The 20,212-nt window shown below is 37.2% G+C and overlaps 1 protein-coding gene and 2 long non-coding RNA genes across 8 annotated transcripts in view; all 3 read right to left on the reverse strand.

Moving 5' to 3' along the window:
* Nucleotides 1-493: 493 nt before the first annotated feature.
* Nucleotides 494-20,212, reverse strand: part of LOC127870865 (uncharacterized) — a 52,521-nt gene continuing 32,802 nt past the window's right edge. For 2 of the 5 annotated variants that reach the window (XM_052413428.1, XM_052413431.1), the window contains exons 6-17: nt 19,212-19,321; nt 17,311-17,413; nt 16,374-16,460; nt 15,925-16,015; nt 14,195-14,246; nt 11,619-11,728; nt 10,563-10,664; nt 8,887-9,064; nt 6,705-6,846; nt 5,774-5,857; nt 5,076-5,185; nt 494-2,712 (exon numbers count right to left, since the gene is read on the reverse strand). In XM_052413428.1, the coding sequence (XP_052269388.1) occupies nt 2,523-2,712; nt 5,076-5,185; nt 5,774-5,857; nt 6,705-6,846; nt 8,887-9,064; nt 10,563-10,664; nt 11,619-11,728; nt 14,195-14,246; nt 15,925-16,015; nt 16,374-16,460; nt 17,311-17,413; nt 19,212-19,321 (1,359 nt within the window). In that variant the 3' untranslated portion in view covers nt 494-2,522. The other 3 variants (XM_052413430.1, XM_052413429.1, XR_008044957.1) reach the window with 3 other exon arrangements.
* On the reverse strand, nt 7,627-8,869 carry LOC127870912 (uncharacterized). Its single transcript, XR_008045000.1, has 3 exons — nt 8,761-8,869; nt 8,200-8,451; nt 7,627-7,667 (listed from the first exon to the last, which is right to left on the reverse strand). It is a non-coding gene; the product is annotated as an uncharacterized LOC127870912 (long non-coding RNA).
* LOC127870909 (uncharacterized) lies at nt 13,036-13,895 on the reverse strand. 2 transcript variants are annotated; one of them, XR_008044997.1, is made up of 3 exons: nt 13,747-13,895; nt 13,579-13,690; nt 13,036-13,074 (listed from the first exon to the last, which is right to left on the reverse strand). It is a non-coding gene; the product is annotated as an uncharacterized LOC127870909 (long non-coding RNA). The 2 variants fall into 2 exon arrangements; XR_008044998.1 differs by lacking the exons at nt 13,036-13,074; nt 13,579-13,690 and adding exons at nt 13,277-13,298; nt 13,355-13,410.

Consider the following 20,212-nt stretch of genomic DNA (forward strand, 5'->3'; position numbering starts at 1 on the left):
AAAACTAATTAATTCTTATTTAAAAATTAATAGCTAAAAATCGGTATTTGAACGCTTACTTAATCTGCACACGCAATATTTGCAAAGACATGTGATTACAGCGGGCACGCCTTGTCAAATGGTGCTTTCACACAACACAAAAATCATCGATGTGATCTTGTGTTGTGTGTATTTACAGATGCATATCCAAAATCATCCGTTAGAACCTTTAATTATCACACAGACTTTACGGACATTATAATTCACTGTTTAAAACGACAGCAAATAAACAGCGCATACAAGGACATTTAAATGCCGAGTTCAAAAACATTATAAATCAACAGGAACAGCACCTGTTACATCTGCAATAACATGTCAACAAACGCTCGTCCGCCACCAGTTATTCCGGCACGGTGTTCCGTTAGAGCAACCTGAAAATCAGCTGTGTCGCACCCAAGTAGTTTCCTGACGTGCTGTTATTTATTAGTAAAAATTACATGAACAAATCAAAGGGTTTGTGTTTTCGAGATTTTTATTTCACTAATTAATAAAAATACGACATAACTTTAATATAAAACTGCATGTCAAATTTCAGTAAACAAGACTATTGCCATGCAATATTAGTCCCCTACTGGTGACACTCCAACATTTTCAGCAATATTTCTAGTCTATTTGTTGCCATAGCAACCAGAAATCTTGACGTAGGAACAAAATGAAATGACGTGCATAATCTCCATATTGCCATCTATCCATGTTTCAAGTTTCATGAAAAAATGTCAAGAACTTTTTAAGTTATCGCAGGATCCACCATTTTCAGCATTATTTCTAGTCTATTTGTTGCCATAGCAACCAGAATTCTTGACGTAAGAACAAAGTGAAATGACGTGCATAATCTCCATATTGCCATCTGTCCGTGTTTCAAGTTTCATGAAAAATATTAAGAACTTTTTAAGTTATCGCAGGATCCAGAAAAGTGTGACGGACTGACAGACAGACTCACAGTATGACGCACAGAGCGCAAACCATACATCCCCTCCGGTTTCACCGGTAAGGGACAATTAATACTTAAAACTTACCAAATTACTGACTTTCCTTAACAACAAGAGCTGTGTTTGTAAAACGCAATGCTCCCTGCTGCGCCGCTTTGAAGCCATATATTTGACCTTTGACCTTGAAGGATGACCTTGACCTTTCACCACTCAAAATGTGCAGCTCCATGAGATACACATGCATGCCAAATATCAAGTTGCTATCTTCAATATTGCAAAAGTTATGGCCAATGTTAAAGTTTTCGGACGGACGCACAGACTGACAGACGGACTGTTCAACTGCTATATGCCACCCTACCGGGGGCATAAAAAGATTCGAATTACAATTAGATTGGAAAACAATCAATTTGCGTGAAATATTGTTGCAGTGCATGTTACAGAATCATCAAAATCATTATCAACATTCTGCACTGTTGCGGGAAAAGCCTCAAAACAAAATTAACACAGCATCGCAGGAATTAGTGTTGATACAAAGAAATGAATTTCCACCGGCAATTGAGAAGCAGGAATACTGTTGTAATAACTTGGCATTCAAATTGATCTATGTAAGCATTGCCATACCAATGCAGTGTGTACACAACTGATTTATACTTTACCATTCTTGATCAACACAAAACCATACATTATTCCTAAAATTCTAAAAATATAATTTCCTGTGCATTGCAAGGTGCTTTATAGTAATACCTAGTATGTTAACAACCTTCAAATTGCTTTAAGACTACCTGTAATTACATCACATTCGGTATGCAAAACTTGTTTTACACGCATAACTTGTTATTACAATAACAATCAAGAGTATTATAATTAATACCCTGGCTTATTTGCGCTGGATCAACAAAGAGTGGTTTATAAAAGATATAATGTTTATGTTTATTTAAAATTATATCAAATTACCTACCATTTTCTTAATGCATAACAAGTACAAATTAAGCTTTATTGAAAGTGTTTAATACCCCCAACATACCATATTCACACAGATGTTAAGCTTAAACAATTAGTGCTATACCCCCAACATACCATATTCACACAGATGTTAAGCTTAAACAATTAGTGCTATGTTTTAACTCTTGACCTCAAAGTACAATGTTAACCTTGACCTTAACAGGAGGCACAAGATGACCCATGATTACAGACAAGTCCCATTGACAAGCAAGTTTTATCTACCGGCCTTTAACTCAATGTATTACCTTCACCTTAAAAGAAGTCAAGTGGTTATTGTGCATGGCATGCAAGAAAGAGCATGCAAGCTGCATGACAGTCAAACAAACTGATTCTTTAAAGCCCTCCTAAATAATGGTAGATCCAAGTTTAAACAAAACACAATGTTGAACAACATAATTAACAATGAAACTTGCTACTGAATCAGTTTTTGACAGATCTTTGATCTCCACAAGCATTCTTTAGGTCATGAATTAAGCCCAGTTTTCCCCAAATGACGCTCAATTGTGGTTGAATCTTTGGAAACATTACTGCAGCCTTTCAACACTCTCAACTTCAAGTATGTCCGGGGAAAGAGAATGCCGGACCGGGCCCATCAAATGCTGTTGGACTCTGCCCGGAAAAGGGAACCGGACCAAAGGAGCCCCCCGGCATATTGAGAGGTGGAAGGTGGGAAGCTTGGAACCTTCCCGGGCCCGTAGTGACAGCGGGGGAGCCCAAGTCAGACTGGAGCCTCTCAAGGTACCTGCAAGAGGTAGAACAAACATATAGCAGCACTCTGGGAAAATGGGGCCTAATGCATATGCACAGGCCAACCAGAGACACTCCGCATTTATTGCATTTTTCCTTTCCAGGATGTCTCTTCTAAACAAAATCCACCCTGTGAGATAAATTATTGTCAGTTGTAATGCTGAAAGACAAATTACAATGTGGAAATACTCACTAGCATAAATAACAAGAAAATATGTTTGTGAGTCATGGGATAACGATATGCCATCAGTTTACATTATTTTTTTTACATTTGCCTTCAGGTAAGTTTTCATAATATTAATATATTTGCCATGCCTGTGATGCTATAATGCACTTCCACATGAAAAACTAACAGTATTTAATATCCTTAATATAATGATAATCAGCATCAAGGTAAAAATACAGTATCAAGATGAAAAAATGACATCTTAAAACCTAGAGTATGCATTTATTGATGACTAATGTCAATCAAGCCTTGACACAATTTTTTTTTAATTAAATCGTTCTATTATTTTATGATTGTGGCCTAATTATTGTTATTTTATTATTGTGGTCCTATTTATTATGCTCAGCATATATATATATGATAATCTTCATGCAAATTAGAGGCTTATGCCATATGCAGCCAGCGCAGATCTGGACCAGCCTGCGCATCCATGCAATCTGGTCAGGAGCTGCCCTGCAGGCTGTAAACTCACGCAAGGTTTCGTGGTCCCATCAGCAGACAGTGCAGCTCCTCATCAAGTGTATGTTTATTGTTTACCAAAAATCATCAACAATATGTTTACAAAAGGCTGTGGCCAGGAAGAAATTATACAGAATCAACAAATAACATTCACTTCCTTAATAGATAAGGTAATTTCATTCCTCAATATAACTAAAATGGGTTCTTACTCAAAAGATAAAGATACTGTTTAAGTACAAAGGTATCTTAAAGAACAATTAAACAATGTTCACAACACCTTTCATAATATTTAAAATGTTTAAAAAACTAAATAATCCAGTAAGTTTGACATTAGCAAATAAAAACAAACTATGTTCATGTAAATCCAAACAATTTTACTAGGGTTTGTAATACTACAGACCACAATTTTAAAATGACTGAATTTTTTTTTTTTCACAATTTGAGCCTTGTTCTGCAAAATGTGGACTTAATGCATGTGCATAAAGTGTTGTCCAAGATAAGCCTGCCCAGTCTGCACAGGTTTATAAGTTATATTGTTCTATTCTGCCTCTTACCTTGGGTTATATTGTTCTATTCTGCCTCTTACCTTGGGTTATATTGTTCTATTCTGCCTCTTACCTTGGGTTATATTGTTCTATTCTGCCTCTTACCTTGGGTTATATTGTTCTATTCTGCCTCTTACCTTGGGTTATATTGTTCTATTCTGCCTCTTATCTTGGGTTATATTGTTCTATTTTGCCCCTTAGATTGGGTTATATTGTTTTATTCTGCCTCTTACCTTGGGTTATATTGTTCTATTCTGCCTTTTACCTTGGGTTATATCGTTCTATTCTGCCTCTTACCTTGGGTTATATTGTTCTATTCTGCCTCTTACCTTGGGTTATATTGTTCTATTCTGCCTCTTACCTTGGGTTATATTGTTCTATTCTGACTCTTACCTTGGGTTATATTGTTCTATTCTGCCTCTTACCTTGGGTTATATTGTTCTATTTTGCCCCTTAGATTGGGTTATATTGTTTTATTCTGTCTCTTACATTGGGTTATATTGTTCTATTCTGTCTCTTACCTTGGTTATTTTGTTCTATTCTGACATTTACCTTGGATTATTTTGGTCTATTTTGCCTCTTAGCTTGTGTTATATTTTTCTATTCTGACTCTTACATTGGGTTATATAGTTTTATTCTGCCTCTTACATTGGGTTATGTTGTTCTATTCTGCCTCTTACCTTGGGTTATATTGTTCTATTCTGACTCTTACCTTGGGTTATATTGTTCTATTCTGCCTCTTACCTTGGATTATATTGTTCTATTCTGCCTCTTACCTTGGGTTATATTGTTCTATTCTGCCTCTTACCTTGGGTTATATTGTTCTATTCTGCCTCTTACCTTGGGTTATATTGTTCTATTCTGCCTCTTACCTTGGGTTATATTGTTCTATTTTGACTCTTACCTTAGATTATATTGTTCTATTCTGCCTCTTACCTTGGGTTATATTGTTCTATTCTGACTCTTACCCTGGATTATATTGTTCTATTCTTCCTCTTACCTTGGGTTATATTGTTCTATTCTGACTCTTACCTTGGGTTATATTGTTCTATTCTGCCTCTTGCCTTGGGTTATATTGTTCTACTTTGCCTCTTACCTTGGGTTATATTGTTCTATTTTGACCCTCACCTTGGGTTATATTGTTCTATTCTGCCTCTTAGAATAGACGGCCCCAGGAAGTTGGCAAGCTCTGCAAGGCAGTTGGAGGCGGCTGCAGATGTGAGACTATTCTCACTGTCCTGAAAGAGACATGGCATAATGTCTGTTTTAGTAAATGAGCAGGCATCATTGTCCTTGAAACTGCCTTCCTGCATGCCTACCCAATCACCTGCCCAACACCCATGCTAGGTGTTCCTTTAATACCAACTTTATTTAAGCAATTATTAGCACCTGTTCATTTGTATTGTATAGACAGGCAACCAGACGCTCAATCAGATTGTATGTATAGTAGATATTGACAAAGCCACAAAGAAATTCAAGATGACACTAGGAAGATTTTATTAACATTTTGAATATGTAACATGTTAATGCATGTTTGTTAAAATATATCAGGTGCTGAATAACATAATAAAACATAATTTTATCTGTGCAAAATCTGATATTTCAATTTTTTCAAAATAATTTGAACAGTTACTGGAAACACCAGATGAAATGGTTTCAATCAACATTTGTATCACCTTTCAATTTAGTTTTGTTATTTAAGCTGTATACCGTGTCATCCATTCTGAAAAATTGTACTTTCCTTACATAATGAAAATAACCCAGTATTTATCATACTCAAGTTTAGAATGTTCATTAAAGGCCTCAAACAAAAGCAGGTGACATACCAGGCTGGCAAATATGGCATCAAAGAAGATCTCCAGATATGCCTTGAAATATCTCTTCCCCAGTCCTGTCGCCATATGTGGTATCTGAAATCATGGGAACATTTGGCATCATTGATTTTTTCATTAAACTGTATAATAATATAAAAAGACAAGACCATTGCCAAGCAATATATGTCCCCTACCATTGACAAGACCATTGTCAGAAATATATATTTTTTAAAACATTTGTTGCCATAGCAACCATAATTGTTGATGTAGGAACAAAATGAAATGACATGCATAATGTCCTTATTGCCATCTATCCATGTTTCAAGTTTCATGAAAAAATAATAAAAACTTTTAAAGTTATCGCAGGATCCAGAAAAGTGTGACAGACTCACAGAATGATGGACTGATGGACACACAGAGCACAAACCATAAGTCCCCTCCGGTGAAACCGGTAGGGGACAAAAATACTATTCACATTCACCAAGACCTGGACTATATAATTTTTTTACTGCAAAATCTGTTTCTATTCTTAGTAAATATATACAATGTTAATCACCTACAACCAAAAATGGAAACATATGAGCATAAGCAATTACGATTTACATAATTGCTAACACTTAACAAGTGTGATCAAGGAATTCAATCAATGCAAGATTGATTTTGTGTGTGTCTAATTTTCTTAACTTTGAAACCCCTAATATTATATTGTTATCAGATGGCAATTTTTCTGCTCTTAAAGTAGTATAATTATATTTGGTTTGTAATTATCTTATTCCCTCCATCAAAATAGATCAACCCCCATGACTATGATGATTCATGATTTCGAAATTCCACTTAAAGCCCCATAAACACTTAAAATCAACGAATATTTTGTGGACTGCACAGGCTAATCTGGTATGAAACTTCACGAACATGCAATAAGCCCAACTGCTAACTCTCTTACCCTGTGACAGAGTGTCTCCTTCATGTTAGCATGGTGAGTGTAGTGGTCATAGGATGCTGCCTTGGCAACCAGGGGCAGTAACTCAGCAACCTTGGCTGCAAACTTCTGTAGCTGGCACAAGTCGGACACCAGTTGAATGCATCTGTAAATAAGCCATGAAAAGGAATTTCAATTACATAAACCCCCAAATTTTGTGTAAGTATGCCAGTCAGAGTAACTTTGCCTGCACCGTCCCCTTATGATAGTTCATAAATCTTGCAAGTATGAAAGCAATAGCTTTGATACTGTAGGAATAAAGTGGACCTAAACACAAAACTTAATCAAATTTTCAATTTTCTAAGTATAAAAAGGGCACATAATTCTGTCAAAATGCCAGTCAGAGTTACATTACTTTGCCTGCACAGTCCCCTTATGATAGTTAGTAAGTGTTGCAAGTATGAAAGCAATAGCTTTGATGCTTAAGGAATAAAATGGACCTAAACACAAAACTTAACCAAAATTGTCAATTTTCTAAGTATAAAAAGGGCACATAATTCTGTCAAAATGCATGCCAGAGTTATCTAACTTTGCCTGCCCAGTCCCCTCATGATAGTAAGTAAGTGTACCAAGTTTGAATGCAATAGCATTGATACTTACTGAGAAAAGTGGAACTAAACGCAAAACTTAACCAAAATTTTGAATTTTTTAAGTATAAAAAGGGCACATAATTCTGTCAAAATGCACGCCAGAGTTATCTAACTTTGCCTGCCCAGTCCCCTCATGATAGTAAGTAAGTGTACCAAGTTTGAATGCAATAGCATTGATACTTTCTGAGAAAAGTGGACCTAAACGCAAAACTTAACCGGACGCCGACGCCAACGCCGACGCCGACGCCAAGGTGATGACAATAGCTCATAATTTTTTTTCAAAAAATAGATGAGCTAATAAAATAAAAATTGTAAACCTAAGCAAACAATCCAGTACCTAATTGTTCCTAGGCATGATCCAGTACCTAATTGTACCAAGGCATGATCCAGTACCTAATTGTACCTAGGCATGATCCAGTACCTTATTGTACTTAGGCATAATCCAGTACCTTATTGTACTTAGGCATAATCCAGTACCTATTTGTACCTAGGCATGATCCAGTACCTAATTGTTCCTAGGCATGATCCAGTACCTCATTGTACCTAGGCATATTTCAGTACCTAATTGTTTCTAGGCATGATCAAGTACCAATTTGTATCTAGGCATAATCCAGTACCTACTTGTACCTAGGCATAATCCAGTACCTAATTGTACCTAGGCATGATCCAGTACCTATTTGTACCTAGGCATAATCCAGTACCTACTTGTACCTAGGCATAATCAAGTACCTATTTGTACCTAAGCACAATTTAGTTTCTACTTGTACCTATGCATAATCCAGTACCTACTTGTACCTAGGCATAATCCAGTACCTAATTGTACATAGGCATGATCCAGTACCTATTTGTACCTAAGCACAATCCAGTACCTACTTGTACCTAGGCATAATCCAGTACCTATTTGTACCTAGGCATAATCCAGTACCTAATTGTACCTAAGCACAATCCAGTACCTATTTGTACCTAGGCATAATCCAGTACCTATTTGTACCTAGGCATAATTCAGTACCTATTTGTACCTATGCATAATCCAGTACCTATTTGTACCTAGGCATAATCCAGTACCTAATTGTACCTAAGCAAAATCCAGAACCTATTTGTACCTAGGCATAATTCAGTACCTATTTGTACCTAGGCATAACACAGTACCTATTTGTACCTAGGCATAATACAGTACCTATTTGTACCTAAGCACAATACAGTACCTATTTTTACCTAGGCATAATTCAGTACGTATTTTGTACCTAAGCAAAATCCAGAACCTATTTGTACCTAAGCAAAATCCAGAACCTATTTGTACCTAGGCATAATTCAGTACCTACTTGTACCTATGCATAATCCAGTACCTATTTGTACCTGAATACAATCCAGTACCTATTTATACATAGGCATAATTCAGTACCTATTTGTACCTAAGCAGAATTCAGTACCTATTTGTACCTAGGCATAATTCAGTACCTATTTGTACCTAGGCATAATTAAGTACCTATTTGTACCTAGGCATAATACAGTATCTTATTGTACCTAAACACAATCCAGTACCTATTTTTACCCACCCATCGGCTAATTCCCAGGGTTCAGGCTCCTTTCGAAACTTGTGGTCCATGCAGCCGCCCTCCCGCTTGCCCCTACCCATCTTAGGGGCCAGGGACCCACAGGAGTACATCTGCTTGTCCGTGTGTAGGGTCATGTCATTATCTCGAAGCTTCTTAACAACGCCATAGGTGGCTGGACCTGTTGGGGGGGAGTTTACTAGGTTTAGTTAAGTTGAATAGACATGTTAAAATGTCAAGGAATATAAGCTTCGCTCTTGGAAAAATAGGCTTAATGCCGGTTTATACAGTGTCATCCCAGATAAGCCAGTGAAGTCTGGATGAATAACACAGGTTTGAATAGAAATTGCGTGTTTCAATTTAATTTGACAATCTTTTCTTTAAAGCATTAAGCAAAACATTTAAATCTTGGTACAGAATTGCTTAAACTCAATTTTTGTAAATATATGCGCTTTAAAATGAATTTTTAATTTTAATGAATTTAAAATTCATATGGCAATTTTAAATATTTTCTGAGATATAGCCTAAAAAGGTTTGTGACAGATTGAAATCATACAAAAACAACAAAGGGCAATAACCCTTATTTAAGAAAGTGTAGGGTTATGGTCCTTGTGCATGACATTTATCCAAATTGATATCTATACACTTGTGGTGAGTTGATTAATCAGATCGTCGACGCATCGTCAACCAATTGCTGCTGACGTGACGATGACGATGAAAATTTCGAGTCGACAAAAAGTTGACAAATTTTTTACCGTACCGATCATTCGATAATTTTTTTACTACACCATTTCTGTTTACCGCTCAACTGAACGAGCTTTTTTATTGGATAAAACAACCCCTTTAAACCGATCGGCAATCGTAATACGGATGTGTATAGGCAATTCATTCTAGATGTCTGTCAGAGAAGAATTTGTTCCCTTTCCTAAAAAATCTAAGAAAAAATCTGAAGTTTGGAACCATTTTAGTGTCAAACTGATCTATCCTACTAAACCAGAGAAGTTGTCCTTTTGAAATAAAATTACTTTTTAAAGATCTGTTTTTATTTACCAATCTGTTTTATTCTTCACTCTGTACAAGATTTGTTGTAGTTATTGGGGTTTAACGCCGTTTTCAACACAGTACATAACATTGCAGCTACAAGAATTTTCACTAATTCGAACATGAAGCAAGATTTTTTAGCATTTATTCATTATTAAATCACAAAACACATAAGGAATAGTCATGATAAAGTTCTTTTTGATAAAATATAGCAATATAATGTTTATATCAACAAAATAAACTGGCTAAAATATTAAAAACTTTTTTGTTAAAATGCTGATTAATCGATTAATCGCTGATTATGGCCTCTAATTAATCGACTCGGTTTTAGGGAACCAATTCCAACCACTACTATACACCCATTTATTTTGTTAAAATCTTATTTAGTTTCTGAGAGATAGCTCTAAAGATTTTGTGACAGAAAGAACTGGCTGACGCACTGACTGACAACACCAAAACTACATCCTTCCACATTACGCAGGGGATAAATCTGATGAAACAAATACCAAAGCTTTTGATAAACCACTATACAAATACCAAAGCCTTGCATAAATCCAAGATTAAACAATAAGAACAGTACAGTGCAAAAAGCACTACCCACAAAAGATATAACACTTGTATAATGCATCCTGGCCTACCTTTGTCCAGTGAGCTGTATTTCTCAGTGTTCTCAGGCTGTCTCTCCACACCTGCTAGTCCCTCCTTCACTTTTGCAATGATCTCAGAAAAGCATTCATCACCTGTAAAACAATGCTCTGTTGTTGTTGTTTTCTTCTTTTTTCCTTTTTCAATAGTATTTCAGTCACATAGCAGCAGTCACATATTTACACTTTTCTACAGCAACTAGTTTACCAAAACAAAGAGCACATAACTGACAACTGCTCTACATGAATCAATAGGCACAGGCTAATCTGGGACGACACTTTACGCACATGCATTATGCCCAGATTTCACAGAACAAGACACATATCATAACCAATCACCACACCAGTGTTATGTGGCCAGGCCGGGACTTGAGCCCAGTTTCGTCAGTTGTAGGCCAGCACTCTACCAACTGAGCTAGCAGACTCAGTGGTAAAACAAACATAAAACACTGCCCCCAATCATTTAAAAACACCAAGCTCATGTTTCCATATTGATTGCCATTTACCCAATTTTGCAGAGGGAGACAATTTCCAAGAATTGTAACTGGTTGCTACATGTAACTGTAACTGTTTCCTTTGATTTGAATAAACAGTTTGTCATCATTATAATATGATAATGTCATCTAGTTCCACATGATTTCAAAGTATTTTTTTGGTCCCCATATTGACAATCTTTATTTCGTAGAAAGTTGATGTTTGATTGATACTTTGCTTATTAGAATCATTCCAATAATCCAGTCTCAAATTGTTATGTCTTAATTATAACTCTCACCTAATTCAAAGTGCAAATCTGCGTGATATTAGTCTATGTTCACACCTATTGTCAACCCTTTACCACTCAGACAAACATTTTGACCTGTTTGCAGTCCCTTTCTTATAAAATTCAATTTTTTAAAGGTTTCATTTCCAACCCTTTGATACTGATGAGAAGCAAACAGCATAAAAACCTGAACAGACTCTCAGGCTGTACTGGTTTTATGCTGATTACATATAGACATGTTCACTTTGCTTCAGAGTGGGAAAGGGTTAGTAAAACTACCATTCACATACCATACGCCTTGACTACATTGGCCAGTGCCAGAGCTGCCCCCTGTCTCACAGACAGGATGTTGTCTTGGAGATTATTGAAGAACAGAGGGTACAGATCAGGCAGCGAAGATCTGGAATTGATCTTTGAATTGATATTTGAACATTACCAGTAACCCTCTAACATGTGTTAGGACAACAAAGACCAGGGCCATATTCAACAAGAGATGTGTTTGTCAGAAACACAATGCCCCCTATTGTGCCGCTTTGAAGCCATATATTTTACCTTTGACCTTGATGGATGACCTTGACCTTTCACCTATCAAAATGTGCAGCTCCATGAGATACACGTGCATGCCAAATATCAAGTTGCTATCTTCAATAATGCAAAAGTTATTGCAAAACTTTAACCAAGGTTAAAGTTTTGGGACACACACAATGAATGAATGACAGACAGACAGACAGGCCAAAAACGATATACCCCTGATCTTTCGATCCCTAGGGAATTCTTACGTTATGTTGTATTTAAGGTATAATTTCAGATATTTTTTTGTAAATAATATAATGTTTTCTGCTTATAAAAGTTTAAAGTATAACTCCCCGTATGAATAACTACCTCTTTAAAACTATTAAATATTAAGATGCCTTAAAATAACACAGCAAACAACTTGTAAATATGGGCCCAGGCTTTTTCCATTTCAATCTATATTTGATGTTCCCAACAACATTGAAATGGTGGTGTTTAACCAAAGACTATTGAATGACCATGTTCACCTTTGTAAGGCTCCCAATATAATTAAGGATCAAAGAAAAGATAAGCACATTTAGCTGATCAGAAGAGGAGGGAAGTAAAGCCATTTTTCCATGAAATGCTTCTAACACAGGTCATATGTATATATAATGTTTACATATAACAATATATTTCCCATTGGATATTGACCATAATTTTATCATAAATCCTGATTCTACCCAAAGAATTCCTGGAAATGTATTCTATTTTACTCCCTGCTACTATTTGAAATTTGTTCAATTTAGCTCTTTCCTTACTTTTCATATACAGTGCATATTAATATCACATTTCCTAAGCATTCTGATCAAATACCTCGATTTTTAAGAAAATTTCCACAGGACTTAAAACATAAGAAATTTGATACTGATATAAACTGTTATAAGGAGAAAGAAAGAAACTGTAAAGGCAACATTAATCCAGTGTCATTCCAGTTTACTACATGTATTACAGGTGACAAACCATCTGCACATACCTGGACTCTTCAGGAAAGCACAGTATAAATGACAAACCATCTGCACATACCTGGACTCTTCAGGAAAGCACAGTATAAAATTGGGTGACAAACCATCTGCACATACCTGGACTCTTCAGGAAAGCACAGTATAAAATTGGGTGACAAACCATCTGCACATACCTGGACTCTTCAGGAAAGCACAGTATAAAATTGGGTGACAAACCATCTGCACATACCTGGACTCTTCAGGAAAGCACAGTATAAAATTGGGTGACAAACCATCTGCACATACCTTGACTCTTCAGGAAAGCACAGTATAAAATTGGGTGACAAACCATCTGTACATACCTGGACTCTTCAGGAAAGCACAGTATAAAATTGGGTGACAAACCATCTGCACATACCTGGACTCTACAGGAAAGCACAGTATAATATTGGGTGACAAACCATCTGCACATACCTGGAATCTTCAGGAAAGCACAGTATAAAATTGGGTGACAAACCATCTGCACATACCTGGACTCTTCAGGAAAGCACAGTATAAAATTGGGTGACAAACCATCTGCACATACCTGGACTCTTCAGGAAAGCACAGTATAAAATTGGGTGACAAACCATCTGCCCATACCTGGACTCTTCAGGAAAGCATAGTATAAAATTGGGTGACAAACCCTCTGCACATACCTGGACTCTTCAGGAAAGCACAGTATAAAATTGGGTGACAAACCATCTGCACATACCTGGACTCTTCAGGAAAGCACAGTATAAAATTGGGTGACAAACCATCTGCACATACCTGGACTCTTCAGGAAAGCACAGTATAAAATTGGGTGACAAACCATCTGCACATACCTGGACTCTTCAGGAAAGCACAGTATAAAATTGGGTGACAAATCATCTGCAAATACCTGGACTCTTCAGGAAAGCACAGTATAAAATTGGGTGACAAACCATCTGCACATACCTGGACTCTTCAGGAAAGCACAGTATAAAATTGGGTGACAAACCATCTGCACATACCTGGACTCTTCAGGAAAGCACAGTATAAAATTGGGTGACAAACCATCTGCACATACCTGGACTCTTCAGGAAAGCACAGTATAAAATTGGGTGACAAACCATCTGCACATACCTGGACTCTTCAGGAAAGCACAGTATAAAATTGGGTGACAAACCATCTGCACATACCTGGACTCTTCAGGAAAGCACAGTATAAAATTGGGTGACACACCATCTGCACATACCCGGACTCTTCAGGAAAACACAGTATAAAATTGGGTGACAAACCATCTGCACATACCTGGACTCTTCAGGAAAGCACAGTATAAAATTGGGTGACAACCCATCTGCACATACCTGGACTCTTCAGGAAAGCACAGTATAAAATTGCCACATGCTACACAGGCAGCTGTAAATAGAAACACTGACTGTTACACTTGGACTGTAACACTTTGACTGTAACACTTTGACAGAAACACTTTCCAGTTAAAAAAACAGCATACACAAACAAGAGCTGTCACCATAGGATGACATATGCCCCCTATAAACGCTTTGATAGAAGTCATGAGCAGTTTTTGAAACCTACACGCAGATTTCGAAACCTAAACGCGGACCCTAAGTTCAAGGTCAAGGTCACAGGGGTAAAAAATGTTATGCGTATGGAAAGGCCTTGTCCATATTCACATGCATACCAAATATGAAGGTTATATCTCAAGGGACATAGAAGTTATGAGCATTTTTCGAAACCTAAATGCAGATTTAGAAACCTAAACGTGCACCCTAAGTTCAAGGTCAAGGCCACAGGGGTAAAAAATTGTGTGCGTATGGAAAAGCCTTGCCCATATACACATGCATACCAAATATGAAGGTTATATCTCAAGAGACATAGAAGTCATGAGCATTTTTCGAAACCTAAACGCAGAATTTGAAACCTAAACGCGGACCCTAAGTTCAAGATCAAGGTCACAGGGGTAAAAAAAATTGTGCGTATGGAAAGGCCTTGTCAATATACACATGCATACCGAATATGAAGGTTATAACTTAAGGGACATAGAAGTTCTGAGCATTTTTCGAAACCTAAACGCAAAGTGTGACAGAAAGACGGACGGACTGACAGACGGACGGACAGTCCGATCACTATATGCCCTCCTTCGGGGGCATAAAAACAACAACAACAAGAGCTGTCTCCATCGGAAAACATATGCCCCCGAAAAACGCTTTTTTCGAAACCTAAACGCAGATTTCTAAACCTTAACGCGGACCCTAAGTTCAAGGTCAACGTCAAAATGTTTGTGCGTATGGAATGGCCTTGTCCATATACACATGCATTCCAAATATGAAGGTTACATCTGAAGCGACATAGAAGTAATGAGCATTTTTCGAAACCTAAACGTAAAAGTGTGACGGAAGGACAGACAGACGGACAGTGTGATCACTATTTGCCCTCCTTCAGGGTCATAAAAATCATTTCCTTCTGTAAGCACAATTAACACTTATTTTGTTACTTATTTTGAAACAGTAACAGTACATTTCATATTATTTTTGTCAATATATTGCACTTTCACATTGCGGTCAGAAGGTCAAAGATTTAACTCCAAGTCCAGGTTCTACCCAGGAAACCAACACGAGTCTTAATAACCCAAAGGCTTTCAATGCCATCAAGCTTCATTAAGTAGGTGTTAAAAAAAATACTTTTATGCAAGGATTCATCTTTGTTAATGAATAATGCAAAACATATATTATGTGTTAGCAGATATCATCAAGTCCCCATAATCAAACCAGTTAAATCAAAGCTTGACTTTTTATTTTAACAGTCGAAAATTGAGGTTTAATACATGTGAGTAAAGTATCCTCCCGGATAAACCTCTGCTGTCCACTCAGGCTAATCAGGGATGACACTTTCTGTCTTAACTGGATTTTTTCTAACAAGAGACTTCCTTCTAACGAGAAATACAATACAAGTAGAATGTGTCGTCCCTCTTAAGCCTGCGCAGATTGCACTGGCAAATTTGGTACAACGCTTTACACACATGCATTAGGCCCCATTTTCTCCAGAGCGTGGCTCACATATCCTCTACAGTTCTCACCATCTCTGACAGGCCAGCTATCATCATTGAAGCAGATCAGGAGGGCCTGCAACATCCGGGGTATCAGGCTGTGTACAACCTCCTTACTAACCTGTCAGAAAGAAATGGCTACCTGGTTAGCAAAGAATATCAGTTGAATCATGAATCAAATGTAGATTTTGGAGGATAATATAGCTCTATTACTGTCAACAATACCTTGTATATTTACAGTAAAATTTTATATAAAGCCTTTCCCCCAGATTTTGCTAAGGCATAGGGTACATGGGTATCCCATATTTGGAAATTCAGAAACAGCGGCAGCCATTTGCTTAAGGCCCGTGGCAGAAACCTGAATGTTATCCAAATTTGTAAGGTTTAAGGTCTCGATGGTTTGCAGCAATGTCATGTATATTTCAATAAAATTATTAAAATCTTAAAAATCAACAACACTTTAAAGCAGTTTTGGTCACCTTTGCACCCAGTTCAGCAATGCAAGCACACGCTGCCTCCCTCACAGCATGGTTGTCAGCATCGGTGGCTTCAATGTAGTAGTCAACCTGGCATAACAACATACAAGTAGCTGCATTTGATTCACACAATGATAAATCAGCTACACACCAGCTTTAATCATTTGAGTAAAATAAGCCTGGAGCCCCGAGTTAAATATTCTGCTGGTTTGTGAATTCAAAAAGATTACACAATTTACAGACTGGTTGGAAAATAGCCATTGATTGTAAACAAAGTGAAACATTTTCTATTATCAATATAAATATATGAGATAAATGTTAAAGCGCTATGCATCTATTGCTGCCCATATGAAAAATAATTAGTTTGCTTTTTACACAAGAAATTTTATATGATAATAAAAGCAATCTTTTGGGGCTATTTAACTTAATTTGGCTGCAAAAAAATGCATCTTAACTGCCAGAAGGGATAGCGGTAAACAATTACCACTCAGTACAATGCTGTTCAGTACAACTAGAAAAACTGCCACAAATAAATGCTGCTCAGCATTTAAAACAGCAAATATTTTGCCTGATAGGGAAAAGCACTGGTTCCAGCCCAATATGGAAAAATGTGCGCAAAAATGTCATTGAGATATTGGGAAAATGTGCGCTGTGAATTCTTCATATTGGGAAATTGGTGTATTTGAATTTTTGCTTACAAAATCTCTAACATTGATAACTAAGTGTTGTCACGTTGTCAATATTATATTGACTTAGGTTCTAGCCATAGAGCTGCAAAGGAAAATTCACTAAATCTTGCATCTCATAAAAAAAATAATGGAAAAACCACGACAAAACTATATCCTTTCGCCTCTGGCAGAAGATAACTATGAAAAGTAATCTGCTAGAGCAATATAACCTGTCCTAGCCTTAACATCAAACAAGCCCAAAGTGCACTGACCACATTGGAGATGTATTTTTCAACCAGGAGTCTGCCCTGTGTTCCTGTAACCTGCTTCCATGTGTCCTGAGAGTAAATCCTCACGCCCTCCGCCATGTAATATCTGCAGTGATCACATTTATATGCATTTGAGCCCTGCTCTGGGAAAACAGGCTTTAATTGGCCTGGGTCTCATGCCAAATTAGCCTGTGCAGTCAACACAGACTAGTTTTTGACAAGGAGACACTATCTTAAAACAAAAATACCATACAAGCGGATAGTGTCGCCCCTGATAAGCCTCTGCAGACTGCTAATCTTTGAGAACATTTTGGGTATATGAGTTAAACTAACTTTTCCAAGACAGTGGCTCATTTTTATTACAAAATATCTAGGATATTCTTTCTACTTTTGCAGAGGTCCAAGGGCATTGTTTAAAAAATGCAATTTTCCCTCAAATGTTTGTGAAACACTATGTCCCCCCCCCCATATATTTGACATTTGACCTTGAAGGATGTCCTTGACCTTTCACCACTCAAAATGTGCAGCTCCATGGGATACACATGCATGCCAAATATCAAGTTGCTATCTTCTATATTGCAAAAGTTATGGCCAATGTTACAGTTTTACGCAAACAAACCAACAAACAAACCAACTGACAGGGCAAAAACAATATGTCCCCCAGTTTAGACTGGGGGACATAAAAATTATCTTTATTATTATTTTAGTTGCTTAATTATTTTCTGAAATAAAAGGGTAGGTCCCTTTCACAAAAATGATGAAAAACGGCCAGATAGTATTTTCTTTAGCATCAACTGATAATGAAGCGCCATCTAGCATTGTAAAGTTTGCAGCATGTACATGATACATCAGATATCAACTTCATAATATCTACTATGTCATCAACTGATACCTAGAATGTCCTATCCATATTATATGTAGATATACTAATACTGATGCCGTATCACTTAAATGAAAAATTATTTAACAACCAAATGTTTTTTCACCATTTAGGAAATGGAAAAATCACACTGTTTTGACTAATATTGGGATATTTATTTGTGTGTCTTTTTTCTGGCAAATACTATAAAATTGAGAATACATAGTGTTTTTAACATTATATTTGCTGAGATGTAACTCACAAAGCTGGAGTAAATTGGTATGTATATAGTGTGTATCCCCCATTAATTGTTGGACATTTGTGTTTTGTTTTCACAACCTGCTTTCCAGCCTTTAAGATTATGCTTATGCTTTTCTATCAAACTCAATCATTTTTCAATAAAATTAATGTAATAATCTTTCATTTGAACTATTTTCTTAATTTTGATCAAATACTGGTTTAGTAATTACACATTCTGGAAAGCGAATAGCTTAGCGTGACACACCGTCCAATGATATTGAACAAATGTGACAAATGATTTTAAAATCTGACATTAAATGACATAGTTATGGCCCGGACAAGCTCATTTATGGCCATTTTTGACTTTTGAACTCAAAGTGTGACCTTGACCTTCGAGATATCGACGTATTTCTTTCGCGCGACACACTGTCCAATGATGATGAACTAATGTGCCAAATGATTTTAAAATCTGACAATGAACGACATAGTAATGGCCCGGACCAGCTTGTTCAACCCGCCCGCCTGCCAGCCCACCCACATTCGCCAATCTAATAACCAGTTTATTCCTTTGGAAAACCTGGCTAAAAGGCAGTGTTTGGATAAATAATATGTTCCTTTTTTTTCTGTTAAAACTAATCAAATCAAGCAAATATCATGTGAAATAGCTAAACAATTAAGTCAGCAAATAAGCCCTTTCAAATCCATCAAATTATATTCTGAGGAAGGGGGGCTTAAAAACCACATTCAGATAACTATGACACTATCAATACCATCTGCAGCTTTGAAAAACATGAGCATGCCATACCTATTGAGACACATTCTCGGCAGGAGGGTGGGGAAGAACTGATGTCTAGCCTCATCCGATGGCAAGCTCTGCAAAAATGTTCTCGTTGCCACTGACGAGGCTAGGCGCACCTGAAGAAGCCGGTATTTGTCAAACATGTGAGCCTCGTTATGGGAAAACTGGACTTAATGCATGTGCATTTAGTGTCGTCCCAGATTAGTCTGTGCGACTCGCATCAGGGACGTCACATTCCTTGAAAAACAGACTTCCTTAAACAAGAGCACCGCATAACGGGTGCCACGCTCCGCTATGGTTGCAGTTTTGAATAAATGAAAGCTTGTCAGATTTTATTTTTTTTAGAGGTCACAGTGACCTTGAACTTTGACCTAGTGACCCCAAAATGGGTGTGGCGTGTAGAACTCATCAAGGTGCATCTACATATAAAGTTTCAAAGTTGTAGGTGGAAGCACTTTTATTTAAGAGCCAATGCAGATGGCGGATGTCGGACGACGAGCTGGCTATGACAAAACCTTGGGTTTTCGCCGAAAACGCCGAGCTATAAAACACCAGGAAAGCAGAAATTAGGGTCCCTATTTAGCCTGTGCAAACTGCACATGCTAATCTATGATGACACTTTACGCAGATGCATTATGCCCAGTTTCCCCAGCAATCTGCACATGCTAATCTATGATGACACTTTACTCAGATGCATTATGACCAGTTTCCCCAGCAATCTGCACATGCTAATCTATGATGACACTTTACTCAGATGCATTATGCCCAGTTTCCCCAGCAAACTGCACATGCTAATCTATGATTACACTTTACGCAGAATGCATTATGCCCAGTTTCCCCAGCAATCTGCACATGCTAATCTATGATGACACTTTACTCAGATGCATTATGCCCAGTTTCCCCAGCAATCTGCACATGCTAATCTATGATGACACTTTACTCAGATGCATTATGCCCAGTTTCCCCAGCAAACTGCACATGCTAATCTATGATGACACTTTACGCAG

Source organism: Dreissena polymorpha, chromosome 3 (genome assembly GCF_020536995.1).
Source record: "Dreissena polymorpha isolate Duluth1 chromosome 3, UMN_Dpol_1.0, whole genome shotgun sequence".
NCBI classification, from domain to species: domain Eukaryota; kingdom Metazoa; phylum Mollusca; class Bivalvia; order Myida; family Dreissenidae; genus Dreissena; species Dreissena polymorpha.